The sequence below is a fragment of the Tenebrio molitor genome, chromosome 2 (assembly GCF_963966145.1).
Source record: "Tenebrio molitor chromosome 2, icTenMoli1.1, whole genome shotgun sequence".
In the NCBI taxonomy this organism is placed as follows: Eukaryota; Metazoa; Arthropoda; class Insecta; order Coleoptera; family Tenebrionidae; genus Tenebrio; species Tenebrio molitor.
The window spans coordinates 4,069,764-4,096,044 of NC_091047.1; the positions used below are offsets into that span (position 1 = coordinate 4,069,764).

A 26,281-nucleotide genomic window follows, 5' to 3' on the forward strand; every position below is an offset into this window, starting at 1 on the left:
GTGTGATTTTTATATATTTTATCTTAAAAAACCTCAACATAATTATCTTCGATTGTTGTAAGAGTGTTTATACTGTTTCTAAAATTTACTGAAAGCTATTTTGCATTAAATGGGTAATACTGCTTCAGATCATTTCTGACAATATATGTACTCGTAAATGTGAATCTGAAACAGCGAAAGAAAAGAATAGGTTCTAACAACAAATATTATTTTATTACATTAATTAAGGCTTTCAGAGGCTTTAACAATTTTTGAACAAGAATTTAATTTAAATTTTCTTCTTTAGATATCTAATAAAAAAAGTTGAGTGTAAAGTACCTATCTACATAATGTTATAAAATATGCCACATTTTTATATAAATTAGGAAAAGATTTTCTGGAAAGAAGTAATGAAGAAACCAGTGTAAAAGATGTATTTTTAATCCGTTTTATTACGAATTCAACGGGATCGTGTAATTTATAATTTAGTATTGTTGCAATGAGAATATATTTGCCTAGGTATGTAACAATGATTTTCTGCTAGAAATCACAAATCTACGAACTGGTCTTTTTCATTTTTTTCGAGAGTTAGATTGAAAATAAAAAATATCTTTGTAACATTCGGCAATAGGAGAAAAAAGTGAGAACAGATTGAATGTAGAAAATGCAATTTTTCAGAAAATTTTCTCTTAACCCTCCACCACCCGGCGGCACGGCAATTTTGCCGGAGTACATACACTATTACGGATATTACTATCAAGTAATAGTGCAGTGCTATTCAACATAATTACCGGCGTCTCGCCTCCACATTTTGACTTTGTATTTTAGTTACATTATACAACCGATTTTCTTCAAATATTCTTCACTCAAAAAACAACTATTCGCATCCAGTTTAATTTGTAAATTTCTTGAAAAAACTCGGTCAAGCATTTTTTGCCATTTTTTCTAGATAAAACAACAATAAACACACTAATGATGCCTTCTCAAAAAATAATGTACATTAATGGATTTTTTGTACTCATAGCCTTGAAAGCAACGCTTCCAACATCCAACGCTCGCTCCGAAACGAGTGTTTCCCGATCGACTCGAATGTAAAAATTGCAAAAAACACTGGCCCTTTGAGGCATTCAAAAAAAAATCTGTCTTGATAATAATAAAATTTAGTTCATAAAATACAACTTCCCTGGGTTTTCCTCCATTAAAAAATTACGGAAAGATTTATAATCGTTGAAAATTGTTCCTACAAAATTCACAAATTATTGCAAACATTGAAATTTCAAGTGAAGCAATTGTTTCTAATAACCAAAGATCAATGCCTACTTGGTTTTATGTTCGTTTATGTTTAATGTATTAAAACAAAAAATTTTAATTTAATTTTAGTACAAAAAATATTGTACGAACCACTTGCGTGAAGACATCTTCCGTTCATTCGCGCATTAATCAAAGGCACTCGCTCCTTCGTCGCTCGTCCTTTAAAAAAAGCGCTCATGCGGGAACATCGTCTTCCCGCACTTGGTTCGTAAATAACTATTTAGGTGGTGTTGACACAACCCCCACAAAATTTACATAATTTTGAACACAAACAGAGATTTTTTTTCTGGAAAGGTACCACCTCTGGCACGACCTCAACAGAAAAAGTATTCCTACACGATGTACATCTGTAAATTGTAAATTCGAGCATAGATTTCTGAAAATCGCCGATTCAAGATACCTCGCATTATCACTGTTTGGTGTAGATAGAGAATAAAAAAATCGGTCGAGTAAACAAGAAAAATGAGAAAAGTGAAGCACCACTCGGAAAGACGTGCTATCATCAGTCCGTCGGCTCCTTCTTCATCTTTTGATTCGAGTACCATGTGCCAGATTAGATAAGAGATGCTGGATTGCGGCTTGTTCAGAGGCACATGTGTGCTAAAATGTCGAGTGTGCCCCCTTATCAACGGTTGCATCAATTTTTCGGAAAACCTCCCTCGTCAATATCGAAATTAACCGTCGTAAACAAATTCCCATCGAGCCAGATCGATCGGCTAAATATTCAATAACACTAATAAGATATGTCCGGATAAAAAATGTAATTATGCGAAGGTAGCGGCGAGCCCGGGGCAATCAACGGAATTAACCCTATTTTCCCGCCCCGTGTCCAATTAATTATGCTTTCGTCTCGTTTAATAAAATTCCGTGATGCGTCTGTGTACGCGGAGGCCTCCTCGATAATAATTTATCGGGGGTTGACCGATCTCCCACGTGTTATTTTCATTGATTCGAATTTATATCGGAGAATACATATTTGCTCGCGGTAAACACGGACAGGTATTGTAAAAATGCATTGTTTACCTTTCATATCGGCTTCCACAAATATCTGCAAAATACAACGAAAAAGGGACAGATACGCCCGACCGAAAATTTTCCGAATGATACTGAATTATTTCGATCGGTGGAAAGTAAACAATGCCGAATAAAAATGTTGCGTAATCTTCTTTCGCAATAAATGGGAATTCGACAAACGCGGAGTGGGCCTTGAAGTGTCGAACGTGCGTCGGGGTTTGGCACGTGACGCTCGACTGTCATTTCTCGAGAAAAATATTCTAGCGAGTTCTGTCAAGTGTGGGACGTACGTCGGTGATAGACGCATCTGAGCCAAGTCGGTTCGCTGTCTGCAAAAGTGAGGTTTGACGATTTTTTTCTGTTTTTGAAAGATGAAGAGTATAAAAAATGAGAGGAGAAGAATGAGCTGAAAATAAATAGGTATCTTTATGTTAGCGGAGCTAAAAATAAACTGTGATATCTACAGATGAAGATATAAATCGGAACAATAAAGGACGTTGGTTATTTTTAAGTATAATGTTTATCAAATTTGATTGTGAAGCGTGTGCAATCAAGGCTAATAAAATCGGTAATCTGTTCGGTAATCAGTCGTCGCCCTTGTGTCTGGTGCCTAGGACACAATAGTAGCGTTTTGGAAATGAAAAAAATTTAGAAATAAATGTAAAAGTAAATCTGACAAATGTCTAATCGTTTGGGTCTGTCTCTAGATAAATAAATGAAATCAATATGTAAATAACAAGTGATAAGCAACAAGCCTCGACTTTTTATTTTCTGTTAGAGGATTGCTACCTTTTAATTTTCACTGGGTATACTAGTACTTTACGTTTTGGAGTACTTAGGTACGTATGCTTATCTAATTTAATTACCTATCTAATCTAAATTTCTACGTTTTAATATTTATAATCTAAAGAAAGTGAAAATACAGTACCTAACACAGAAAACAATTGATAAAATAAATTGCAGCAAATTTTCAGATTTTTTATAACGTTGGCTGATGCCACAGCACATTTGTGAAAATTGATTTTAGATTCTACAAGATTTTAAAATTTGTAAACATTTTTTTTAATGACAAACCGACTACATCTACGCTTTCAACATTTTAAATTTTTTGTTTGCTGATTGAATCTAGTCATTTTTAATTTTTGAAGCCTCAAATTTGTAGTTCCTGATTTAATGTTAAAAAATTAAGCAAATTGAGATGTATGTAGGTATGGGTAGGTAGAGTACGTTTAAATTGAGAAGTACATGGGCTGTCCTATGATCTACGTAACAACTACTTACGTTAGACATCACGTGATATGTCCTGTCTTCTTTGAGCGTGTACTAGGTGTTCACGTAAAGAGACCAACATTGTATTGTATTTCTTTAACTGAAATAAATACCTAAGGTATCTACCTATAGGTAGGTACATTATGTAGATATGTATTGACGTACCTAGAATTTTTGATCATTGTAAAGTTCTTATGTACCTAAACATCTACTTACTCATTTTATTTAAGGATCTTTTTCAAAATTTCAAAATAAACTATGTCAGTTTTTAATTTTTTGTTTGCCGAATATCGAATTTTTGCAGAAACCATTGGTAGAAAATAGTTTTATAAATAATTTTTTGAAAATTAAAAATGAATAAGATTTGGTAAAAATAAAAAAATATATATCTAAGCACCTCAATTATTGAGCCACGAGCGTTATGAATGTTTTTAGAAAAAAAAAATAGTACATAACAGGTTCTTTTTTTTAATTTTGAAAAAACGTTTTTCTAATTTAGTTACGAAAAGCAACCATTGTGATATGTCATTTTAGTTGTCAAACGTGCTTCATTTAATAACTAGTGAAAAAAAGTGACATTATATTATCACTAGTGTTAAAAAGTGACATTAGGAGCATTATCCCGCAAAATTATTGAAATAGCATATTTAAACAGGATTTTAATCAGAATGTGTGCTTTTCGTAACTAAATTAGAAAAAATCTTGTATGAAACACGTAGCAAAATGGCTATTTTTTTGCACACGACATGTTGGACCACTCGTTGACACTCGTGGTCCAATTGTCATTGCAAAAAGACGCTCATTTTGCAACTCATTGCATAAATAGCTATTAACGTCAATTAAATTTTTTCAGATACATATTTTTCCACTACATATTTGATTAAAAAAGTTTAAAAAATCAACAAAATTTGACGAAAAAGAAGTTGAGGACGAAAGACACTCGGTACATACATATTTTTAAGCTTACACCTAAGAAACCTATCCAATTTCTAAAAAACTAACAACTTTTTATTTTTGAGCAAATAAAAAAAACGATAGACTTTCCAGTACTTACCTACATATGTATTTTGTTTTTCTATTTCTTTTATGAAGAATTTTCAAGTTTTAGAATTCTTCATTAGATTGGAATGTTTTGTAAATTTTCTTTTTTCTTAATAAGAATTTTATTAAATAACATTTCTAACTTACAATGCGAAAATTTCCGATAATAATGCGGAATCTGGAAAAGTGCCCCGAATGCTTGCAGCGTTTCCACGTTGAATAGCAAGGGAAATCCTCTCAAAAAGGAATTTCTTAGATTTTGAATCCCCTGATTCCGCGATAAGTCGGTCTCCGATGACATTAATGAAATCTATTGTTTCTTTTTTCTTAATAAGTATTCTTAGTAGGTAAATTAAGTTAAATTTTCAAATAAAATTTGTACCTACTACATACAATCTCAAACTGTTCCAACTTAATGTGGTTAAAAAAATGGTAATATGAAAAATTATCGATTCTATTTATCTTTCCCAACCACAAACTACTTAAGGTAGATATCCTTTGAAAAAGTATCTATTTTTGCGCCTTTTTTTTTGTTCCCAATGTATCTAAATCAGCTCTAATCACTTCATACCTAATTGCCGAGTAAACTTAACAAATACTCGAACCTCAAAATAATTAATTGAACTTGTGATAAAACCAAAATCAATATGAACTTCAAAGATAAGATATAGCCAAGAACACTTTGATTTTTTTCTCTGTAGTTGTAGGTAGGTACAGATGTGATTCACCTCTGTCGGTGATTTGTGAAATCCTGAATAATTTCCAGTTAAGTTCAAATAAAATAGGTGAGTCAAAATGCAACCGAAAGGTGTTTTGAAAGCGATTAAGTTGGTGTCATTTCATTTAAATCCAAATGGGATATTTTAGATCTTGACCAAGACGGATGATCAAATTAGCTATTTTTTTAATCATAAAATCTGAATCTGTTTTTGTCTAGAGCTTGTAAATGGCAATCGTTGGGTAATTGAGTTGCGAATGGTATGTAGGTATGGGATGGTGGCGCAAAATGGAGCGAATCGTCAATTGCGCCCTCCCCTACTAACATCTCCGCTCAAAGAAACGATACGGGCCGCGATATCGGCTATTTGTGTAAACGTCTGAACGTGTGTAGATATAGTTTACATACTCATGGGGCTAGGTGTGACATTCATTTGCTTGTCATTTTTATCGGCGATAAGATAAACGGACATGTAGTACTCGTACAACCGCGATAAAGACAAAACCAACACATCGATTCCCGTATCCCTTATTTGCCCACGACCAAGCCGTGGTACCCTCGCGAGCCACCCCTCGCCCCTTCGGCCGTAATTTTGGTCCGGTCGCGGGCGGCTCCGGCAGCAAGGTTAAATTTCCATCGGGCAACAAAGAAGGCCGGGAGCGAATTTTACCATGACGTGAAGGGGACGAGACTCGGTTATTGATTACCTGCCGACCATTTTGTGATTCCGGGCCCCGTGCTATCAACAAAATGGACCAATTGGGGAGCAGAACACGCAAACGCGGTAGGCGTGGCGGCCGGGGGATCGAACAAAAACTAATCGCCGGACCGAGTTCGCCCGACGGCCGACGCGATACCGTCAGTTGATCCGGAACGTTTGGCGTTGGTGGTCGTGTCCACCGAGCTAGGGCGCGCTTGTGCGAAACACCGTTGCGGTCAATTCCGGATGAAGTCGGCCGGGTACTAGGACTTAGGCCTGGCGGGCTTGGTGCAGCTGTGCCGTGTACTTCTTGGTGGACTGTTTCTTGACGTGCGGTTCGTATGGTGATGTCAGAGCAGGGCGGACTGGCCATGCACCAGTTACCGATGCACCACAGGGGTTTGGTGCAGCCCAGCCTTGTCATGAACCCGCATCCCATCAACGACTCCTGCTCCATGGACTCCCAGAACAGTAAGTCCCAAAACCGAACCAGAGAGACTGACGGAAAATGCGATCGTGCCTCCACATGGGTCGAATTTATCGGGGAATGACGAGGCGACGGTTTTGGAAGTGGAGGGATATTTTGGAAAATTTAAAAAAAAAAACTCATTTTGCACCAAACGGTGTAACTCAAAATATGCTACAGCGTGGTCCGCAATACAAGTTTATAAAAACAACGATTAGGTACTAAGTGTGACACAATTTCCGATTATGCAGACATGTTGAAAATATTTTTGAGTCAACACTTAATACAATAAACTTTTTCTTTTACATATAGAGTGTTTTAAAATAATTGACGTATGTAGTTTTTTATTGTTTTGTGTGTCTTAAGACACTAGTTCTAAATAGATTAAGCTTGTTCAAATCTATTCATTTTGGAAGTTCTTCACAAATTAGTTTGTTAAATTAAAAATATGCAAAAATGTTCGATCTAATGTCAAAACCAAAATGGCAAAAGTTTCATTTAAATCTCGGTGGTTAGAATGGGTGTTTATCTTCAGTAAAAGTAATTTACATAACAGGGATTTAACAATTTTTTTCTGAAAAATCTAGGAATCTTCAAAATTTCCCAAATTTTGGGACTAAAAATTATACCTGTGCAACAAAGATTCTTTTATACTTTTTACAAGGGAATAATAGGTTTTGTTTAAAATATACCTGAGTTTATCTAAGTAGGTAGTGGTCTACGTCGGAAGCAATATATTTTTTCTAAGAACATTTTCGAATTATGTTCAGGACCAAAATACAAAAAAAAAAAATTTAGTGGGAATTGTGTTAAAAAAAATTAGAAGATAAATCCTAGTTTTTTAGACCCAAATTACCATACTTATCTACCTACAATAATAAACAATAAAACATCATTTTGTTTTTCAAAATAAATAAGACATGGAACATTTAAGTGATGGTTTACTCTTATTATTTGACAGTTCCACAGAAACTGCATTTTACCACTTCATAAATTGTATACATTTTAATTTATTTTTGTAAAATTTTAAGAAAAAATAAAAAAAATCACTCACCCGGTATATTAGATGGTTTTTTATTTTAACTAATACACTATCGTGTAATAATTTTTAACAAACTCCTCTTTGAAATATATATTTTTTAATTTTTGTACTGTTCTGGACCAAAACTGAATAATCCAGAATTCAAAAATAACAAAATTTGATATCTAAATGCTACAAAAAATATTCTAGAAAAAATAAAATGAAAGAATTCTAGTATTATCTACTATAAGTTGGATTCAGTTAAGTACTCACACTATGTTTTTGGATTTTTGTTACATCACACTGTATACAAAATAAAAACGTACAAAGAATGCATTGCAACAAATTTATTTTATAATTTCTCTTCAGACCACAATTTTAAAAAGCTGTCTTGAGCCCCTTTGTTATTGTAATGTCTAGAATGTCTAGATGATATTCAGAATGTGCCGCTTTGTATGATTCATGGCCAGAATATCTCAAGCCCCTCCATTGTAAACAAACTGTCTAGATCCCGTTTTATTCCAAGAACAAAAGCTTTACTGAGTTTACCCTTTATACCTGAGCCATTTGCCATCTGCATTTGAGCACCCAGGAAGACTGAAGAATTGTAAATTTCCAAAAATTTCCTAAAAACATCACCCACATTTTCGCATTAGAAGGTGTTGAAAAAAGTAAAACAATGATATATCCGCAATGATAAGCAAATCCGGCCTGAATGCCGCGTCACCAGGTCCGGTGAAAAAAATAATATCTCGCGTTCAGGTGTTAAAACCGTGAAGAACCAAATCGACGGAATTAGAAAAAACGAAACGACTTGTTTGCGTTATCTATTATCATTTGGCTAAATTTAAACCTGCGGTCTGGGCGATGGAACGAGGAGCCTCTCATTCTGTCACTCTTCTCGGAATCCTCGCCGTCCGCAACCACAAATTTCCCAACCTTACGACGTTTCGAAAATCGAAAAATCCGCCATAAAAATGAAGACAGTTAGCCGGCGACAATCAAACGCATTTCTCGCGGCGAAAGAACGGAAATCTCCCTAATTTGCATTTTACGATGGTCCGTGTACACAATCTTGGCCGCCATCTACGCCGGATTAGGTGTCGCAAGGACGCTTTCCGAAATCTCTCCTTCGGGGAAATTTTCGCCCAGAGAAAAAGGTCACTCTGGGTGGATTTCCAGCGCGGCTCTATGAACTTATCAAACTCGAGACCTTGACTGGTAATTAATCGAGTGGACGCTATCGGCGGGATATCTGTCATTTTTCGAATTCCCCGCGTTGTCATGTGACGTATTGACTCGTTGATTTATTCGGCTAATTACGCTCCGACATGGGCCGAATGGGGAAAAGGTGACGTAACGAACGGAATTATCCGCCGCCGCGAGTACGAGGGCCGCTCGGAACTGACCCGTCCAAATTGGCCTGTACGAGGGCCGGGCACAAATTTCCCCACCAGATGCGCCAACTTCGTGTTACACAACATGTGGGGATTTCGTTTTTGGTTTATCTGGAAACATCCGGTGGTGGTTCTGTCCACTTTATGGTGTTTGACTAAAAGTGATGCAACTCGGACAAACTTTCTCGATTTTTTACCGTTCAAGTAATTTGTTTTGACGTGGAAAAGTTTTAGGTGAAGCAAGTGCGTGCACATTACATTCAAATTAGTGTGATTGTGGTGACGCGAGATTCGATTTCTAATAGGCGCATTAAGTATGCAAAGCGGCGGACATTTTCATAAATTAGCAATGAATAATAAGAAATTAATAAATTAGTTTAAGTGTGAAAAAATTATCTTGATGGAACGCGCTGTAAAACGATACGGCTTTTAAAAGTCAACTCCTGCCGTATCGCGCGTATACTGTACATTTTATTTTTTTAACGGCGAGTTGTGAATAGCGTCGAGGCGATTTATTGCGAGGATAATGACAGCAAATTAAATAATAATTATTTGGTTTCACAATCTCATACAAAGTAATATTCACGGCGTTATTTATTGCTTTATTAAATTCGTTTTTAACCGCTTAAGATGCAGAGGTTTGTTGAAGCTAATCATCATAAATTATGTAACTCAAGAGTGACTTCCGGATGGACTTCTTGAATTGGTGCTTTGATCAGAAGGCTTTTCGATATCGGGCACCATTATACATTGGTGTATAATAGCGAGGAACAAGTCCATCAACTATCAATATCATCATCTTGACAAGTTAATACTTATTATGACCTCTCACCAAAAAAATTCTACCGTTTTACAGTTTTCTCGAGGAAATTTATGTGACACGATACATGTTCGGGATTTTTATTGAACAGAAATTTAAAAAAAAATAACCAAAAATTTAAAAGCTGTAACTGCAATTTTTAAAATAATTTAATGTTTAGTGCTCAAATGCTAATTATCGTTTTATTTAAAAATAAGATACTTAATTATTAGATACTGTCGACTAAACTAGACAGACAGGTCTGATCTGACGAAATTTTAATTTTGAACAAATGACATAGCAACTCTGATGATTTTCCAATATTTAGCATAGAACAAATAAAATAATATTCAAATTAAAAACAAAAAACAAAGAAATGAAATGAGAATTTAGGACAGAGAAATAACAAATACACAGAAGTACATCAGGGTCATTATAAGTGATTGTCCCATCGCAGTTGGCGTTGAAAACCCACACAAAGTTTGGATGTGCCCCCAGCCTCGCAACGTTAGACAAACTAGTAGACAGATTTCTACTACTGCCAGTAGCGCCACCTATCGGCTTAATCTCACTCATGTTATGAGGCTTGCGGCCACATTCACGTACGTCATCAACGCCTACTGCGATGGGACAATCATTTATAATGATCCTGTACAATCACAATCATTATTCGGGGAAGTGGTACCTTAGTACTACGAAGTGTTAAGAAAAATTTAAAGCCATAATATCAACAAACTTTAAAATTCACAATAAATAATCTCCTACACAATCTACAATAAATTAAATTAAAAATATCGACGTCCACAACGAAGATTTAATATTTATAGGACGTTCATTAATCATTAGTTGTTTTATAAACACGGATAACCGAAAACGAAAAGAATTCAGTTTCTTCTTTCAAATTTTAATTTTTCTCATCTTTTTTAACATAGGTATTTTTTAATAAATAGTAGATTATATCGTTAAGAGTAGAAGTGAGTCTTTCTGTGCTAAACCCAGAGATTGAAATGATACATACGAGTATGTATATATTTTACCTTCGAGCGGATTACAAAAAAAAAAAAAAACGGACACGAACTAATTTATTTTATTTTTCTGCAGTTACAGTAAAATGAAACTTTTCAAAATTTAAGGGACCAGTTCACTTATTTAATATTATTAGTATGTTAAGGTTCAATAATATTAGTAAAGTCTAGTAAAGTGTAAAGTTTACTTTTTAACGTTGAACGGTCATCTTGCTATTTTTGATTTTGACATTCTCATCCGTGCACATGGGCGACTCGTGTTACACCACAGTGGCACCGGTTAAATATTGGGTAATAATTTCGTTATTTCGCCTTTCTACAGGCTTTTTTTAATAGGGATGATTTAATTGTTAAATATTTCGTGTAATTATTGATAAATAAATCGTGAGAAATGCCTCAAATGACCTTACATTTGACTCAATCGAGCCGCTTGTGGACATTTCAACTCCTAGGATTTGAAGTGTTTCAAGTGCGGTTACAAAAAAAAGCCACTGCAACCGTTTGTATAAGTAGTTAACAAAAATTAACATCTCGACGAAGTTAAACATCTAGGTGTATTTTTTTCTGAATAAAATTATGTATGTATTATTATTATAGATACACAAAGGTGGGATTTTTGACCACTTGAAGATAAAAGTAGTTAATTTCCCAGCCTAGAAGATGAAATATTCTTCAAATTTTGATTTACAACTTTGGAAATTATTTATGGTTTATAAATTAAAAACAAGCAGGCTTCCAGGTTCACCCTTTGTATTTTTTTAGATTATCCCACCATAATAATACCCTTTATAACTAAATTCTTTCTACTTTCATCCGAAACAATGAATTTCAATTTTTAGCACAAATTACCTAAAGAATCCAATTCGAATATGGAACCTACCCGAAGATTTAATAATTTTCTCAAACAAAAATCCTAAAGTATTAAGAGATTCAATTTTCTTTGTATGTTCTAAAGACTCTTTTTTCTTTAAAAAATACTGTTGCTAATAAAGTTAAATGTATCCTTAATTAATTCAAAAATTCAATTATCTTTCAAGGACAGTTTAGTACCATTTTTTCAAATGTATTTGAAATCCAAATTTAAAAATAAAAACTCTAAATAAAGCTCTTCCCCGCTCTTGTCCCTTTAAATTAATTTAATTAACCGTCCATGGTGAATAATTTATTTCAATATTTATTTGAAAATATAAAAATAAATAAACATTGGAAATTCAGTTAGTAGGTTGATCAACCTCTCGGCAGGATCATTACAAATCTCAGATAACTCATCATAAAACGAGGATAATGAATAGCATTTACTGTCGTTTTATTATTGTTGACTCATCCTGTATATTTTTTATTATAAAGGAAACGCCAAAATCTCTTTATTTTAACATTTTACTACTTTAGAAATTACATTAAATACACAATTTTTTCAATACTCCGCATAAATTAAATAAAGTAATATCAGCCTTCAAATTTTCATTTGTAGATAAAACCTACCAGAATGTTTATTGTTATCCTCAAAAACCTGCAGTGAAAAATAAAGAAAATGAAAAATATTTCTTATCCTGTTTTGGGGAAATTCCATTTTCTTTCTGAAAAACAACACCTATTTTACTATCCCGTAAAATTAGATTTTCCAAATATCACAATTACATACTTGGGTATTATCCAAAATTGAAAGAAGAAATGGGCAAATAAAATTCTTGCCTCACCCGATGATAATCTTCTTTAGCAAATTATTTGTCTCTAATTTTATACAATTTTCCAAAAAAATGTCTTCAAAAATAATTTGAATAAATTTCAACGACTAAATAACACTACTTAAATATTAACAGTGTAAAATTACCAAAAAGGTCTCACCATATGAGAAAATTTTATATTTTTTTGATTCTCATGAAAGTTGTGCCCTTGTGCGAATTTTATAAAAAAAGAATCTAAAGAAAATCTTAAAAAAAAAATGAAGCAAGGTAGTGCTTAGTGCAATATTTCAAAAATGTCTTCAAAATAGTTCTTACAGTAAAAACTGTTGCCAGTTTAAGATGTCGGAGTTGCCAACTCTTATTTATTTATTTTCTGTTTGATCCAGTTGAAATTCAGTTTCGGATTTTTGTTTATTTTTAATCGAATTTTATTCTGAAAATTTACAGTATAAAAACTATAAAGTATAAAATTTCATCAGAACTAAATTTTCCTCGATTTTTTTTTCGCTGTATCCAACACAAACCCAATTTTGGGAAGTCTTTTGAAATGTCAAATTTGACGTCACGTGATAACTTTCTTTAGACTACGTCCCATCATTTTTGCTGAATCAATACATAAAGAATGTCCCTACATGCGTGCGAACTTTTTGGTGAGCAGTGTAGAACATTCGGAAACTTTTTTACAAAATTCAGCAAAACCATAACAATGAAAACGAATAAATTTGTTTTGTCGTTTAATTGCGCGCAAAATGCAAATAGTAGATTATACACCAAGGGAGTGAAGTGTATGATTTTTAACCGAGGTGTAATTTGTAGCACCGAGGGTAAAAATCATACACTCCCGATGTGTATAGTACAGGGTGATTCTGAAATAAGTTTGGAAAAAAAATGTGGAGTATCCTTCACACAAATTAATTCTGCGTAAATGACTTTTGGAGGTGAAATCAAAAGGATGGAAATTACCCTATATTCTTGTATTTTCAACGCCTATTAATAGGGAAAATTTGTCCGAATTTGTTCACTTCATTAGCAACCATTGTTACATCAACTCCACAATAAAGTCGTAAGTTTACTTTGTAAACGTTTCTATGGAAATGATCGAGAGGAGTTTATAACTGACGGGCCCCTTTTACCTTTGATTATTATTGTTGCTAAACTACCAAGATAATCAGGTAATCACTCAGCAGCGTACTAGCAATTTTGACCAAATTTTCAATCATTTGTATCTCGAAAACGAAAAAACTTTTATAAGAAAATTTTTTTGTGTATAACTTCTTCTCATTATCACCAATTACCGGTTTTTTTTTCCAAACTTATTTCAGAATCACCCTGTATACTATTTTTGCTTGACCCAAAGATTTTAATCGAAAAAACCCGACAGTTTTCAATTTATTTTTGACTGTCAACATGACACTTGTTTTACGAACACAAAAATCATATCCGTTTTGATGGATTTTAGCTATTTTATGTAAGTATCATAAAAGATTGAGTGGCTATGCTTTTTTTTCCCAAGGGCGTAAAGTTTGAGTTGGTTATTTTTTTTCCAAGGGAGAAAAAGAGCCACTTTACTTCCTAAACTCAGGGAGTAAAATTGCTCATTATGTAGAGGTCGTGCAAAAATGTTTTCTTTTCTCACAGTTGGATCCAAACTTCTCTTTTCCGTAACACACTTTCTATAAACACTAAAACACTTATTTCATCTCCTCTTTTCTCGTTTCTTCACATTTTGGATCCTTAAACCTTGCCTTCATTTTTCTCTTTTAAACCTCTCACACCCCCATCCCGTCCACCCCTCTTGCCCACCTAGTCCAGGACACCCAACAAAAAAATTCCGCTGATAAACCGCATCATTCCGCTCGTCCCCGTCCTTGATTTCCGTGACTTACAAATATTATTGTAAAATTCCCGGGCTCTAACTAGCGATGATTGTTGCAATCAAACAAAGGACAAAAGGATGATTTCGCCCGTATTTATTCAGTCACTGAATCATCCTGTTTGTATTTATGTGTGTTGTATCCTCAAATATTTAAACAAAACATTAAGAGCTTGTCACTTATTATGATGTTGGACATTTTTATGCGGCCACACTAAAAATAATCAAATTATAGCCGAGTTCATAACGCTGCGTCCATTGATCCGGGATAAACGCACCGGAGCCATGATTTATTCACCGTCGGACCGGACAGGTAGTCCGGAGTCTCCCCCGCAATTATCCCCGACTCCAAAGACAATAAAGACAATTCCAAAACCCGATTAAGAATCGAAAAACTCAATAAAAATAAAGATAAAACACTAGCTGGGACAATAAAACGGCAACGACGCCAATAAACGTCTATTACAACAAATTTTTATGTCAAATTTTAAGTGCAGGTGCGTCTAGCTGGAACGGTAACTGATGATTATCTCGTTTAAACTCTTGTTAACATTAACGCTAGTTTAAATTAGCTTTTAATCGTCCTCCCCATGCCGTCGCCGTTTTCCCAGATAAATTCCGTTTTTTATTTATTTTATAGCGGGCGTAATAATATTTTGATTTATCGAAATTAACGAGACGAGCTTGAGAAGTCGTAAATAATATTTTTTTCTCCTCTCTCTCTTCCCGGCGTAATTAATTTTAATAACACATCGCGTTTTGAAGCGTGAAAAATGAAAAATTTCACAACGAGACATGAGCGTAATTAATGTTACTTATTTAATAATTCATAATTGTTTGTCAAAATGTAAATTCATGACCGCGGAACCCAATTAAATTTACATCGGGTTTCGTTTGGAAAAAAATTCGGTTTAATTAAATATTAGACGGGATGAGGTCGTTTAGGAGCGAAATTAGGCGGGCTGATTAGTCTTGCTTTTAAATTAGCGTAATTAAAAATTATGCGCCACAGGTGGTACCGTTCGGGTGTTTACAGAAAAACTGTTTATTGAGTACTGATTAATTAAATTTAATTTAAACTGGCTAAATAGCTGTCAGCCGGATTAATATATAGATGAGTTAAGGACTGAAAATTAAAGTGGTTTCGTTAGAACGTGCCGTAAAATCAGTCACGAAAGACTAGTTGTAATTGCAATTAATTTGTAATTAATTTAATAATGTCAAGTGAAGGAGTTGTACCGTTCGGTTGTTTATCAATAATCTCGGTATTTACCAACAAAGTGCTGTAATTAAGTTGGAAAAAGATTAATTGTTAAGATAGTTTAATTGGAATCAAGCGAGCGCAGGTAGTAGACGTTTGAAGTCGTCGTAATTAATTTATAATTAATTACGTCGCGTAAATAAATTTCAGTCGCGGTGTAGAAGTCATTATAATTAAGTTTTGGTATAATTTTGGGGAATTAATTGGGATTTTGACTAATGATGTTTTGTGCTGCAGGTGGTACTCTCCATATATTTACCTGTCATTACGGTACTTGACGCAAAATGTGTACAGAATAAATTAAATTTAAATTTGAAATAATTAATACTAATGCAAACTGGGAGAAATCGTCAACGAATCGAGTGTTGGTAGAATTTTTGTGATGAATTAAAAATTGAATGCAATTTTGAAAAATAACACATGAGCTTATGGTATCGAACGTTTTTCGCCACAAGTAGTATAGGTGTTGGATTTTCTCATGGGCTATGAGTCATATCTGCGCTAACATTTACAGCTTCTTCACTGGTTTATCGCTCCGCCTTCGCGCAGATATTTCCAAGGTCACAGTCCATGAGAGAATCCAATTTCTCTATTTGCCTTGACGAGTTATCCATGAACCATTAGGGTAGTACCTTTGTCTTTTATTTAGTACATACTAATAAACTAAGTCTGATTTAGTATTTAGTAAAAATTAATTAATACTTAAATTAAAACAGTTTAATTAAGATTGAATTTGGAATGTTAATAAAGAGTATTTACTTGTTTACTTAATTCGATTCAATCTAATTTCAATTAATGCACGAATAAGTCCAAAAAAGATTAAGACAAATTTGGTTGATGTTTTGTAGTCAAGCTAAGACGTACGTTTAGTTTTTCGAGGCTTGAGATAGTCACGTGACCGAGTCAGCAACGCTTCATCGTTTAAAAAGGAAAAATAAAACATATTCCGTCAAAATCGCGTTTCTGAAACAATCTAGGACGTGCATTCCGTTTGTCTTGTGTGACTTCACTTTTTGTTTATAGCAACCACCATAACAACCGGTTCTTGTCACAACTAATGCGATTTGTTTACTGTCCCGATAAGACGCCAACTGGTAATTCTAAATGGATCGTTTCTGTCATTTGTTAATAATAATCCCATCGACGCAACACATAATATTAAAATTTTCTCGTGACAAGTCACAGCGACTAAAAAACCAACAAACAGAAACGAAAACTGCCTCGAGGGAAAATAAAACACGACATGTGTCAAAATGACACTTCCGGGACAAGCCACGACATGCGTTTTGTATTCCATGTTTAAAACTGGTCTAGTTTTTTCGTATTTGTTTATGGTCCTACCGAAACAGTCACCGTCAACAACCAGTTCTTGTCACACCTCACCAAATTTATTATTCAACAATTCAAAAAAAAAACATCGCTTCCATCATTTCTTAACAATTTGCTGACATATACACCCAGTGGTCAAGGTTAAATGCATTTTTGGAAATGCGTCCAAATTGTTCCGCTCTCTGAAGGTCAAAGGTCAAACCGTCACCAACTGCCAGAACTGTCACGATCAAGCTTTTGTTTCGTCGAAATCGATAACAAGTTTTTTCACCTGAACTAAATCGGTTCTTGGTTTTTTTCAATTTTTTGTATCTACCTGGAAAAATGATCTGGATAAAAAGTTTAACGGAAAATAAATGGAAAAAATATTTCTCGGTAGTTCATTTGTCCAACAAGAATGAGTCATTAGGTGGCCAGCATGATCACCCGATCTGGCATCTCTCGACTATTTTTTTGTCTTAATAAGTGGCAATTTGAAAAGAAATTTAAAATTACTGAATTCTAAGAGAACAATTTTAAAGATGGAAAAAATTAAACTTGGGTCACCGGGTATATTGGTGATTTTTTTATTAAGAAGTAATTTGATATTATATTAATTGATATTTATAACTTCACTTGGGAATTGTTGTTCCAAGTAAATGAAGTAAATCTAAGTATTTATCAAAATAAATTTACGAAACAAGCTAAGACATACCTTTCATGTTCCAACGTTCAGGTTAGCTCAGTGTTTTTATTGTTATTACGAGAATGATTGTGTTGGATTTGATTAGTTTTTGGGCGGTTCGTCGGAGCGAGGTTTCCGAGTCAAGCCAAGACGTGCTTTTCGTGTTGCACGTGTTGAGTTTGAGCTTTCGGTGTCGTGCGGTTTTTAACCCGGAGGAAGTGTTTTTTGTAGTGCGTCTTGGAGACAGGATGAGTAAAGCGCTACAACAAATACGGCGTTGTTGTGATGTCCTCGAGGGCTTCACGGCAGGCATACCACAGGACCCGAGTGTAGATAAGTGAGGCGCCGGCCTGGGCCAAGAATGCCGGATTATAGGCCGGCTCTGATAAATCCCCAACTCCTCTCGTCACTCGAATTCAATTAAACCGAACTCCGGCCGGTGGAGCCAACGGTACCGGCGATAAATTAAATAATGCCTGACCCAGAACGCCGCCACCAAAAATAATTAACGTCGCGAGTTATCGCCGCGGCGATCCGTAAGATATGCGGAGCTGCCGCCGAAAGTGTGATTATTTCCATATAAAAATGTCAGCGCGGTCCACAAAACCGTCAACAAGTGGCACGGAACCACAATCGAGCATACTAATTTCGGCCGAAAACCAGAAAATTATGCAAATCGCTCGTCAATACTAACTTATGGCTACTTCACGACGTGTATTCCCCGAGCGAAAGGAATCTTGTCGATCCTTAATCTCGCCGAGCCGGGCATATTAATCGGCCATCGGATAACTGTACCGAAATTCACGAAACGTCTTTTTCAATAAAATTCCGCGGCGAGAGCCACAAGATTCCCTTAATCGGAGGTCGTTTCTCTTGAGGACGCGGCGGCCGCTTTGAACGTTACCCGGCCACGGTTTTATTGCATTTTTAGGACGAAGGAATCTGTTAGTTTTATTTAATTAGAGGACCGGCGTTATATTTAACTTTGACGCCCGCCACCGCCCGAAAAGGGACACTACAACGCCCACTGCCGCCGAGGTGGCCCTCCGAGAACGGCCACTGTCACCGACGCTTTCAACACTTTCCCTGCCCATCGCTGTCTTCACTCGCACTCTGTTTCCACCCCCCAAACAAAATTGGTACACGTATACTTTTTCAGCTAATCGGGTATTTTATTCAGCAGTCAAAATTACAAAAAAAAATCTGTACTCGTATTACAAGATAAACCATTCAAATGCCCTTCGACAAAAGAGTATAAATCCTTTTATTTATAGCTGGACGCCGTTGTCGCATAATTTATGAGATGATTTTGTGTCACGAGCCGCAGGCGAGTGCGTAATTCATTCGAGCGAGTAGTAGCCATTATCCGCGAGTAGAATACTATAGTTTTTCTAAAGGTCCTACCATAATATTTATTTACGTTGTTGCATGGACAAATGCATTTCCGTATTGGATTATGTCCTTAAAGTAATTTATTTTGATCTAATTTACGAGCTATGCTTGTTGCATTTTTCTTATCCATTAACGTAATTAAAACTGTTGCGGTCTGAATAAGCACATCAAACGTCAAAACATTTTATGAATGAGTTAAGATGTACGTTTAGTTTTGCTAGTGTGACATCGTTTAAGCAATTTCATTAGGCATGATCCCTTCAAAATTTTTCTCAAAAAAGCAAGTGTCAAAATGACACTTACCATACAATACAAAACATAAACAGCATTCACGTTGTTTTGGCATAATGGGAGGCCATGGAAATTTTGCATTTAATTTGGTAGTAAAAGGGTCAGTTGGATTAGGTTATGTTTTTCTAAATTTGAGGTTATCAATAGTGTCAATGTCTAGCGCATTGTTGTCAGTTTTACAAGTTTGCAATAGAAGAATACTCGGAGATCGCTGGAAATTCAACAACACGTTATGTACATTTTGATAGGTTTGCATGTTAGACAGTTTAGTGACAGAAATCAAATAGTGGGTCCAACGTTAAAAAAAGAAATAATTGCCTCCCTCTATGCCAAAACGTGAACGGTGTTTATTTTTCGTTTTTTGACTTTTTATATTGCAATTTTCTGCATTTTGTTTTTTTTTTTCCTCTAGAAAAAAAAGACATTCGAATTCTCATCTGGACTGCCCTTCAGAAGCTATTCTAAAATGGCAACTTTGTTATAAAATTATGTCGTTTCTTTTGTGAAACTAATTTTAGTGCATGTTTTGTTAATAGCAATCAAATTAATTTGTAATCGAGTCATCCATGGAATTGAATCCGTATGTCTTTTGCGATTAATATGTCGTGATCTAACCTGTGTTTCAAGCTGTGTTTATTGGAGCGTCGAGTTCAAGTAACGACATACGATTTCGGATTCATGGATAACTCGATTACAAATTAATTTGATCGCTCTTTAGAATAAAACTCTCGACACAGAAAAATTCTCATTGGATTAATGAAAAATTATAATACCAGAAAGATATTCAGACATAATAGATTTTTTATCCAAGTGAACTAAGATAAATCTTTTGTTTCGCAACTGTTGAAATTGATCTATGTCTTTATTTACTCTCTTATCTACATATTCTACATTTTTATTGCGATCCATTAACCTAATTAATAATTGATACGCAAGATAGATAACGCATAAACCGTGACAGATAAATTACCACATGACATGTATCAAAATTATGTTTCCTAAACAAGCTACGACCTATGTTTGATCAGTCACGATGAATTTATTTCTCGAGAATCTCTCTGGTAGAAAAGTTTTATATCATCATCAGAGAACTAAGACAATTGACATTCCGGAACAATCCACGACATACGTTCAGTTTTTCACAACTGATACCAGTTATTCTGCTTTTCTGTGTTGCTTATTTAAAGATCAAAAATAACACAATATAGGACATTCACATTCTAATCGATCCGAATAAGCTAAGACATACCTTTTTTTGGTCAGGTACCACTGAACTATTTTTGATGTTTTCTTTAATTTGCCGCCAAAGCACAACAGTATTTTTATGGGCAAAGGTGAAAAATGTAGAAATGCAAACAAGCTCAGACTTACGTTACATGTTTCAAAGTCTATGTTTTATTTAGGACAAAAATGTGGGTCCCTCTTGTGGAACCCTCGACCATGAATTGGAATTTTATGAGCCCCTTGTCATCTATTAATTCCGATTATTTCTTGTTCCGTTAAGAAATACACATCCTACAAACTAGGTTACATCTTGAATTAGGCATAAAATAACCATATCTAGTACTAAACATACAATTTTATAGAGATTCGACAATTTCGCAAATTATAGAAAGTAGCTTTTCGCATAAAATTATCCTCTTGTCGAATTTAATAATCTCCATTTTTTTTGTATAATTGTGCAAAACATAAACATCGCTAAATCAGATAAGAGATGCATAATTTTATGCTCCGCTCCACACATAACGCGCCAAATAAATTCAACAGTTGGTAGAATGTGTTGTTGTACACTCGAAAATTTGCACTCCTTTGTTAACTAAACGACAATAAATCGTGGACGTCGGTACAGCTCTTTTCACAACAGCCCGGACCAGACCGCGACTCAATTTTTTCTTTTCACCCAATCGTGATTAGTTGCTGTGATCACATTGACTGACAGTCCTGATTTAATTAGTAACAGTACTCGGCCGAGAAGGATTTTAATTTTTAAATCCGCTTAGAAAAATGTCCGATTGTGGCATGTTAATGCCGGATTAAATTTCGTAACGGATCGACTCGGCTCATCGCTAAAATTAGGTAAACGAAATACCACGATTTCAAAAAAATCGCCCATCCAAATGGAAATTGTGTGAAATTCGATAGGCACTTGTTTGAAAATTTTCAAGCCGACTCTAACGGTAAAAGCTTGTCCGGCTCGTGTAACAAACAGAAAAAAAAAATAACCCAAACAAAACTTTCATCGAAGAAAATCGGTCACAATAATTTTATTGAGATTTTGTTTAGGTAATAAATGTCAGATCATTTTATCGGAGTGATTTAGGCGAGGCTTCAAGGGCGTCTGGACCAGTGGGGCTGTGGTGATGAAAGAAAGTATTGAAAATGACTGTTGACGGAGGCACATTTAAATCGGCGACTAAATTGGATGATGATATACAGGATGTATGAAAAAAGTAGTAGTAAAAATAATAATACTACTGCAGGACTTCTATTGGTCGTCCAGCACAAAGGCTTCAGTTTAGAGATTACCTTTTAAACCCGCTACAAAGATACAAAACTTTTGTGTTGTATGCGCAAAACTTTTTTCACTGATGAATCCTGGTTTTATAAGACGAGATTCACAAAACATGCGAACAAGGACAACCTACACTTGTACGTTGGATCTTCACACCCGGAGAAACCTGTAACGTCATAGTTCCATCAAAAAAAAATCTTTTCAATATTTTCTTCATTCCATTTTTTCTTTAGCATCGCCTCAAGCGCTATTGGTTCGCCACCCCGGGTCACACTTTTCGCGTTATTACGCGTGGGTAGCAAAAGCGAACCCATTCAGAACCGGAGTCCGGACGTGGGTGATTTATTAGGGGTTTCGGTTTCGGTTGTCACATTCGTGTCGGAGTCTTCATCGCGCCCTCGTGCTAGCCGGTGGCGACAAGACTAGGCGCCGGCGTTTACAACCTACAGGACCCAGACGGGCTTAGAGAGATACCCTGACTGGTTTATGGGCGCGGATTAGGTCCGTCGAAGGTCTCCGACAGATAAGTCCGGCAACGAAACTTGTCAGGTGTGCCACACACACAAAAAAACAAACAAACAATCGACCGAAACGAAAGTCGAACGGGTCCGGTGTCGCATAAATGTCACGAGCGTTTGTCAACGGATAATTGACAGAGGAGATATTCGCCAATTATTGTTATCACCAAAGCAAAATGACTGGAGGATTTGGACGGGAATAATGAAGAAAGCGAGAGTACGATGCCTTGTTGACAAATTTATTTTAGTCGACAGGGTTTCAACAGTGTGGTGCTGAAGCACACACCACAACATGATGAATAAAGCGGCAGTTGAATCTGTCCACAAGTGGAGGAAAATATGGTCAGGTCAAGTCAGGTCAGGAAAAAAAATATAATAGATATCTATTTGATGAATCAGAAACAAAAAAATTATTTTGAAAATGGATTCCAGTCATTTAAAATCTTGTCAGGCAAACCAGTCATTTACATTACTATAAGACCTCAACATGAGGAATTGACCTACCCATTCGGTTCTTTTTACTACAATTTAATCTTTGATTTTTTTTTTTTCGAAAATTTTTGTTTTCATTTTTGAAATTAAAAAAAGGCAGAAATATCTTTTTTTCGAGGGAAAACTATTAAAACTCACACTTTAATTGATTCTTGTTCACTTGGTTTCAGTCGAACCCGTCTCTTAAGTTCTTAAAAGATTTTTCCAAAATTTTATAAAATTTTGACCTTTTCCAAAATGGAAAAATTTCGTAAAAATAAAATATTCAAGTAACTCATGACGCTTATAACTAAAATCAAGATATATCCCTGTTTCTAACTGCCCATAAAGCAGTGACAATTAAGATACAAATTTAAAAAATATACAGGGTGTCCCCAAGAAAAAGACGATAGTAGTTTTTTTTTTGTATTTTTGGTGTGTGTGTATACTTGTGATGTATTGTTGTTTTCAAAATAAAAATCTCTATCAGAATTTAAAAAAAAGTACCTACATGTTCGAATTTGGAAAAAAATATTTGACAGTTTAGCCTTGAAGCCTTTGGGGCTATACGTGATTTTATTAGGCCATTTTGTAGCCTATTCACAACCATTTAATTTGGTGTATAGATAATTAAAATCCTCCGATAAATAAGAGAGCTATGGACTCGTTTTTTTGGGGGACACTCTGTATAACCTATTTTTGAAATACTATTTTTTTTTTTAATTTTTGAAAATAAATTATAATGTCAACAACGAACTCTGAATCGGCTCTTTTGGGTGACTATTTGAGTCACCTTTTGATTTTGCCTCCAGCCCACCAAGCATTCTCCGGCAGCGCCCGCAACTCCTTTTCCCCAAACCGGCAGTTCCGCCTCATGACTTTTCATTTTATTAGGTGTCAGTAGCGCTGTAGCGTGTAATGAGTGTGTTCTGTTTTTTATTCGGAGTAATTCGATGTAAAAATCTTGAATTAGTGGTCGTAAAAACTTACATCGGCAGAACACTTCACTTCCGTTATCAGCCCATACATCTGAATAGTTTTACTGGCTGTTGGTAATCTACGTTATTCGGACATGTCGTGCCATCAGGACAATAAAATTATCTCGGATGAGGGAGAGGGAAAAAAGTTTTTAATTGCCCCTCGTAATGGTCCCGGTCGTTCTATCGTGTTTAACGATGCGCTTTTTTTCGGTTAATTATTGAACTAAAAATCGTCGTCCTCTGGTGTTTTATGTCTGGAAATGCCGTAAATATTTGTCGACCACACTAAAACGTAACAACAATAACACAGCGAAGGACCAATGGCAGAGCGTCGAACTAGTCCTGTCGCCATGACATGAATTCGAAGGATGCAGGGCGATTTTTTTTTTTCGGAATTTAAGTATTTCGTGACTGACCAGAGTACGGTCAAAATCTGATTCCGCCGATACAGTTTCACCGATCCCCACAATTTTAGAGAAATTATTCTCCGCGGTAAAAGTTGGACAAGGTGTCAAATGACAGTAATAAAATAATCACATTAAATATCACTCGTGCATTAGTGTAGTAATAAAGTGTGCGTATACATGATGACTGAAATAAGATATTTTTAGTGGACCGGGAATAAAAGGATTCATAAAATAGAGATGTTGAGGCACTAAAGCACCTAAAAAAATCCAATTAAAATTATGTCTCAACTGTTGCTGTGTGAGTCTGAGCAATGTCTTGCACAAAGAATATTATGATATGATATGATGACTATGATATGGACAATATGAGGATGCTTGGTTTTGTGAAAAATCTGATAAAACAGCGCAATGATCTAATTACAGACCTACGTTCTAAAACAACTGCCATCAATTTTGTATTATCTCTTCTGATCGCTCATTAAATTCTAGCTTCATAATTGCAGTAATTATGCAAAGACCCACTTATGTATGAGTGTGAATCCCCTTTGTTCAGTTTAACTGTCAATTTATATTTTATAATAATTAATAAGGCTTAAATAACCATAAATGCGTAGTTTTTGTATCTCGAATGCCGATAAAATGGATACTAGGTCTATAATAAGCAGTAGGTAGTGTTTTATAGTTTTCGTGGACATTTAATGAGTGTGCATATGTTATCTGTAGAAGTAAATACAAAAGAACACCATGTTTTTCGCTAGTTCATGAAAAGTGTACAGGATGGTTGAGTTACTTTTTGGTAAGTGTCAAGAAATTCTTCTAATCTGAAGTGCAGATTTTGCTTCTAATAAACTCTTCCTGATCTAATAGAGATCCCAAAACGGTCACAAAAATAATACATTGTCTGCTGAAGGCAAAATTTTGTACAAAGAAAATCTATTTTTGGAAATTAACTACCTTGAGATGCAATTGACAAAAACTTCATGACAACTCTAGAAACGTAACAGTAATGCAGAACTTCTGAAAACTATCATACCAGAAGACACAATTATTTTTTAAATTTTGGGAACTTTTTTGGGAACTTTTGGACTCTTCCACCCAAGCTAATTAAATATTCCGGACGACATTTTTTCAAATTTGGATACAACAAAAGAAGGATAGAGTCCCAACAGCTGCGTTGTGCAATCAAATTTTTTGTTGTTTTCAACAGACTTGAAATTTTGAGAAGACATCAACGATACATCAAAGAAAGGTTCTTGTCTATTCTTGTTCTCATCTGAATGAAATTAATTAATACGTTTTTGTAATTTTTTTTTTTGGAAAAACTAAGGCCGTCTTGAACAATTTGAATAGCAAGAACCCTCAATCTAGACTGGTTTTATGGTATATATTTTTTCCGGAAAATGTATTGATTATTTTGGCCACAATTGGTCCAAAAAATCGCCTTAATTTGGCTCTCGTCACTGGCGTATTCTTCCCCTTAAGAATTTCAAATTTGAAAAAACGAAAAAATCAAAAACTAGTCCATTTTAATTTTTGTAACAGCAAATATTTTTCGACGCCATCAAACTGCATTAACTGGTACTAGCGTAAACCTTTTCCCCGCGATAAATATGAAATGCACACGATTCGAGAACCACCCCGTACATATTACAGTTACATTTTGAGTGACCGATAATGTATTAATGTTTTCACTTTTAAAACCTTTTATCGAACATATGGACTAAACGAAAACCGGAAATATATCACTACATCGACAACTCGGTTGCAATCCCATAATTTGTAAAAGCTAAAAATGACATAAAAACGTTTAACTGCTAAAATGCATTTATAAATTTCATTAAATGTGTAAATATTGATCTTGTTTATTTAATTAAAACGTTTAAACTGTTGATTAAATGCGACGCCAACTTTCTTGGACCGCTGTATCAGGTTTAAAATGCAATAAATGCAGTTAATCGGTTTACTTTTATAAATACATCCAGTTTTTTAATTACAAATATCTTTATTATTCATTCAATCAGACGACATTTTTTTGTAATTTCTCTGTACCAGGACCAAAATTAATCGATTCGTAGATTGATTCACACACTACTGCGTCCTCCTGTGATTATTGGCCTCGCTGCGCTCTCCGAAAAACCTACACTCGAAATGAAAAGAT

General features: G+C 34.9%; 1 protein-coding gene across 4 annotated transcripts in view; it reads left to right on the forward strand.

Annotated features, from left to right (window-relative positions):
- The first annotated feature begins 5,947 nt into the window (after positions 1 to 5,947).
- Positions 5,948 to 26,281, forward strand: part of tup (LIM1_Isl and LIM2_Isl domain-containing protein tup) — a 44,889-nt gene continuing 24,555 nt past the window's right edge. Inside the window, exon 1 of one of the 4 annotated variants that reach the window (XM_069038637.1) lies at positions 5,948 to 6,503. In XM_069038637.1, coding sequence (XP_068894738.1) covers positions 6,374 to 6,503 — 130 coding nt within the window. In that variant the 5' untranslated portion in view covers positions 5,948 to 6,373. The remainder of the gene's footprint in view (positions 6,504 to 26,281) is intronic. The other 3 variants (XM_069038636.1, XM_069038639.1, XM_069038638.1) reach the window with 3 other exon arrangements.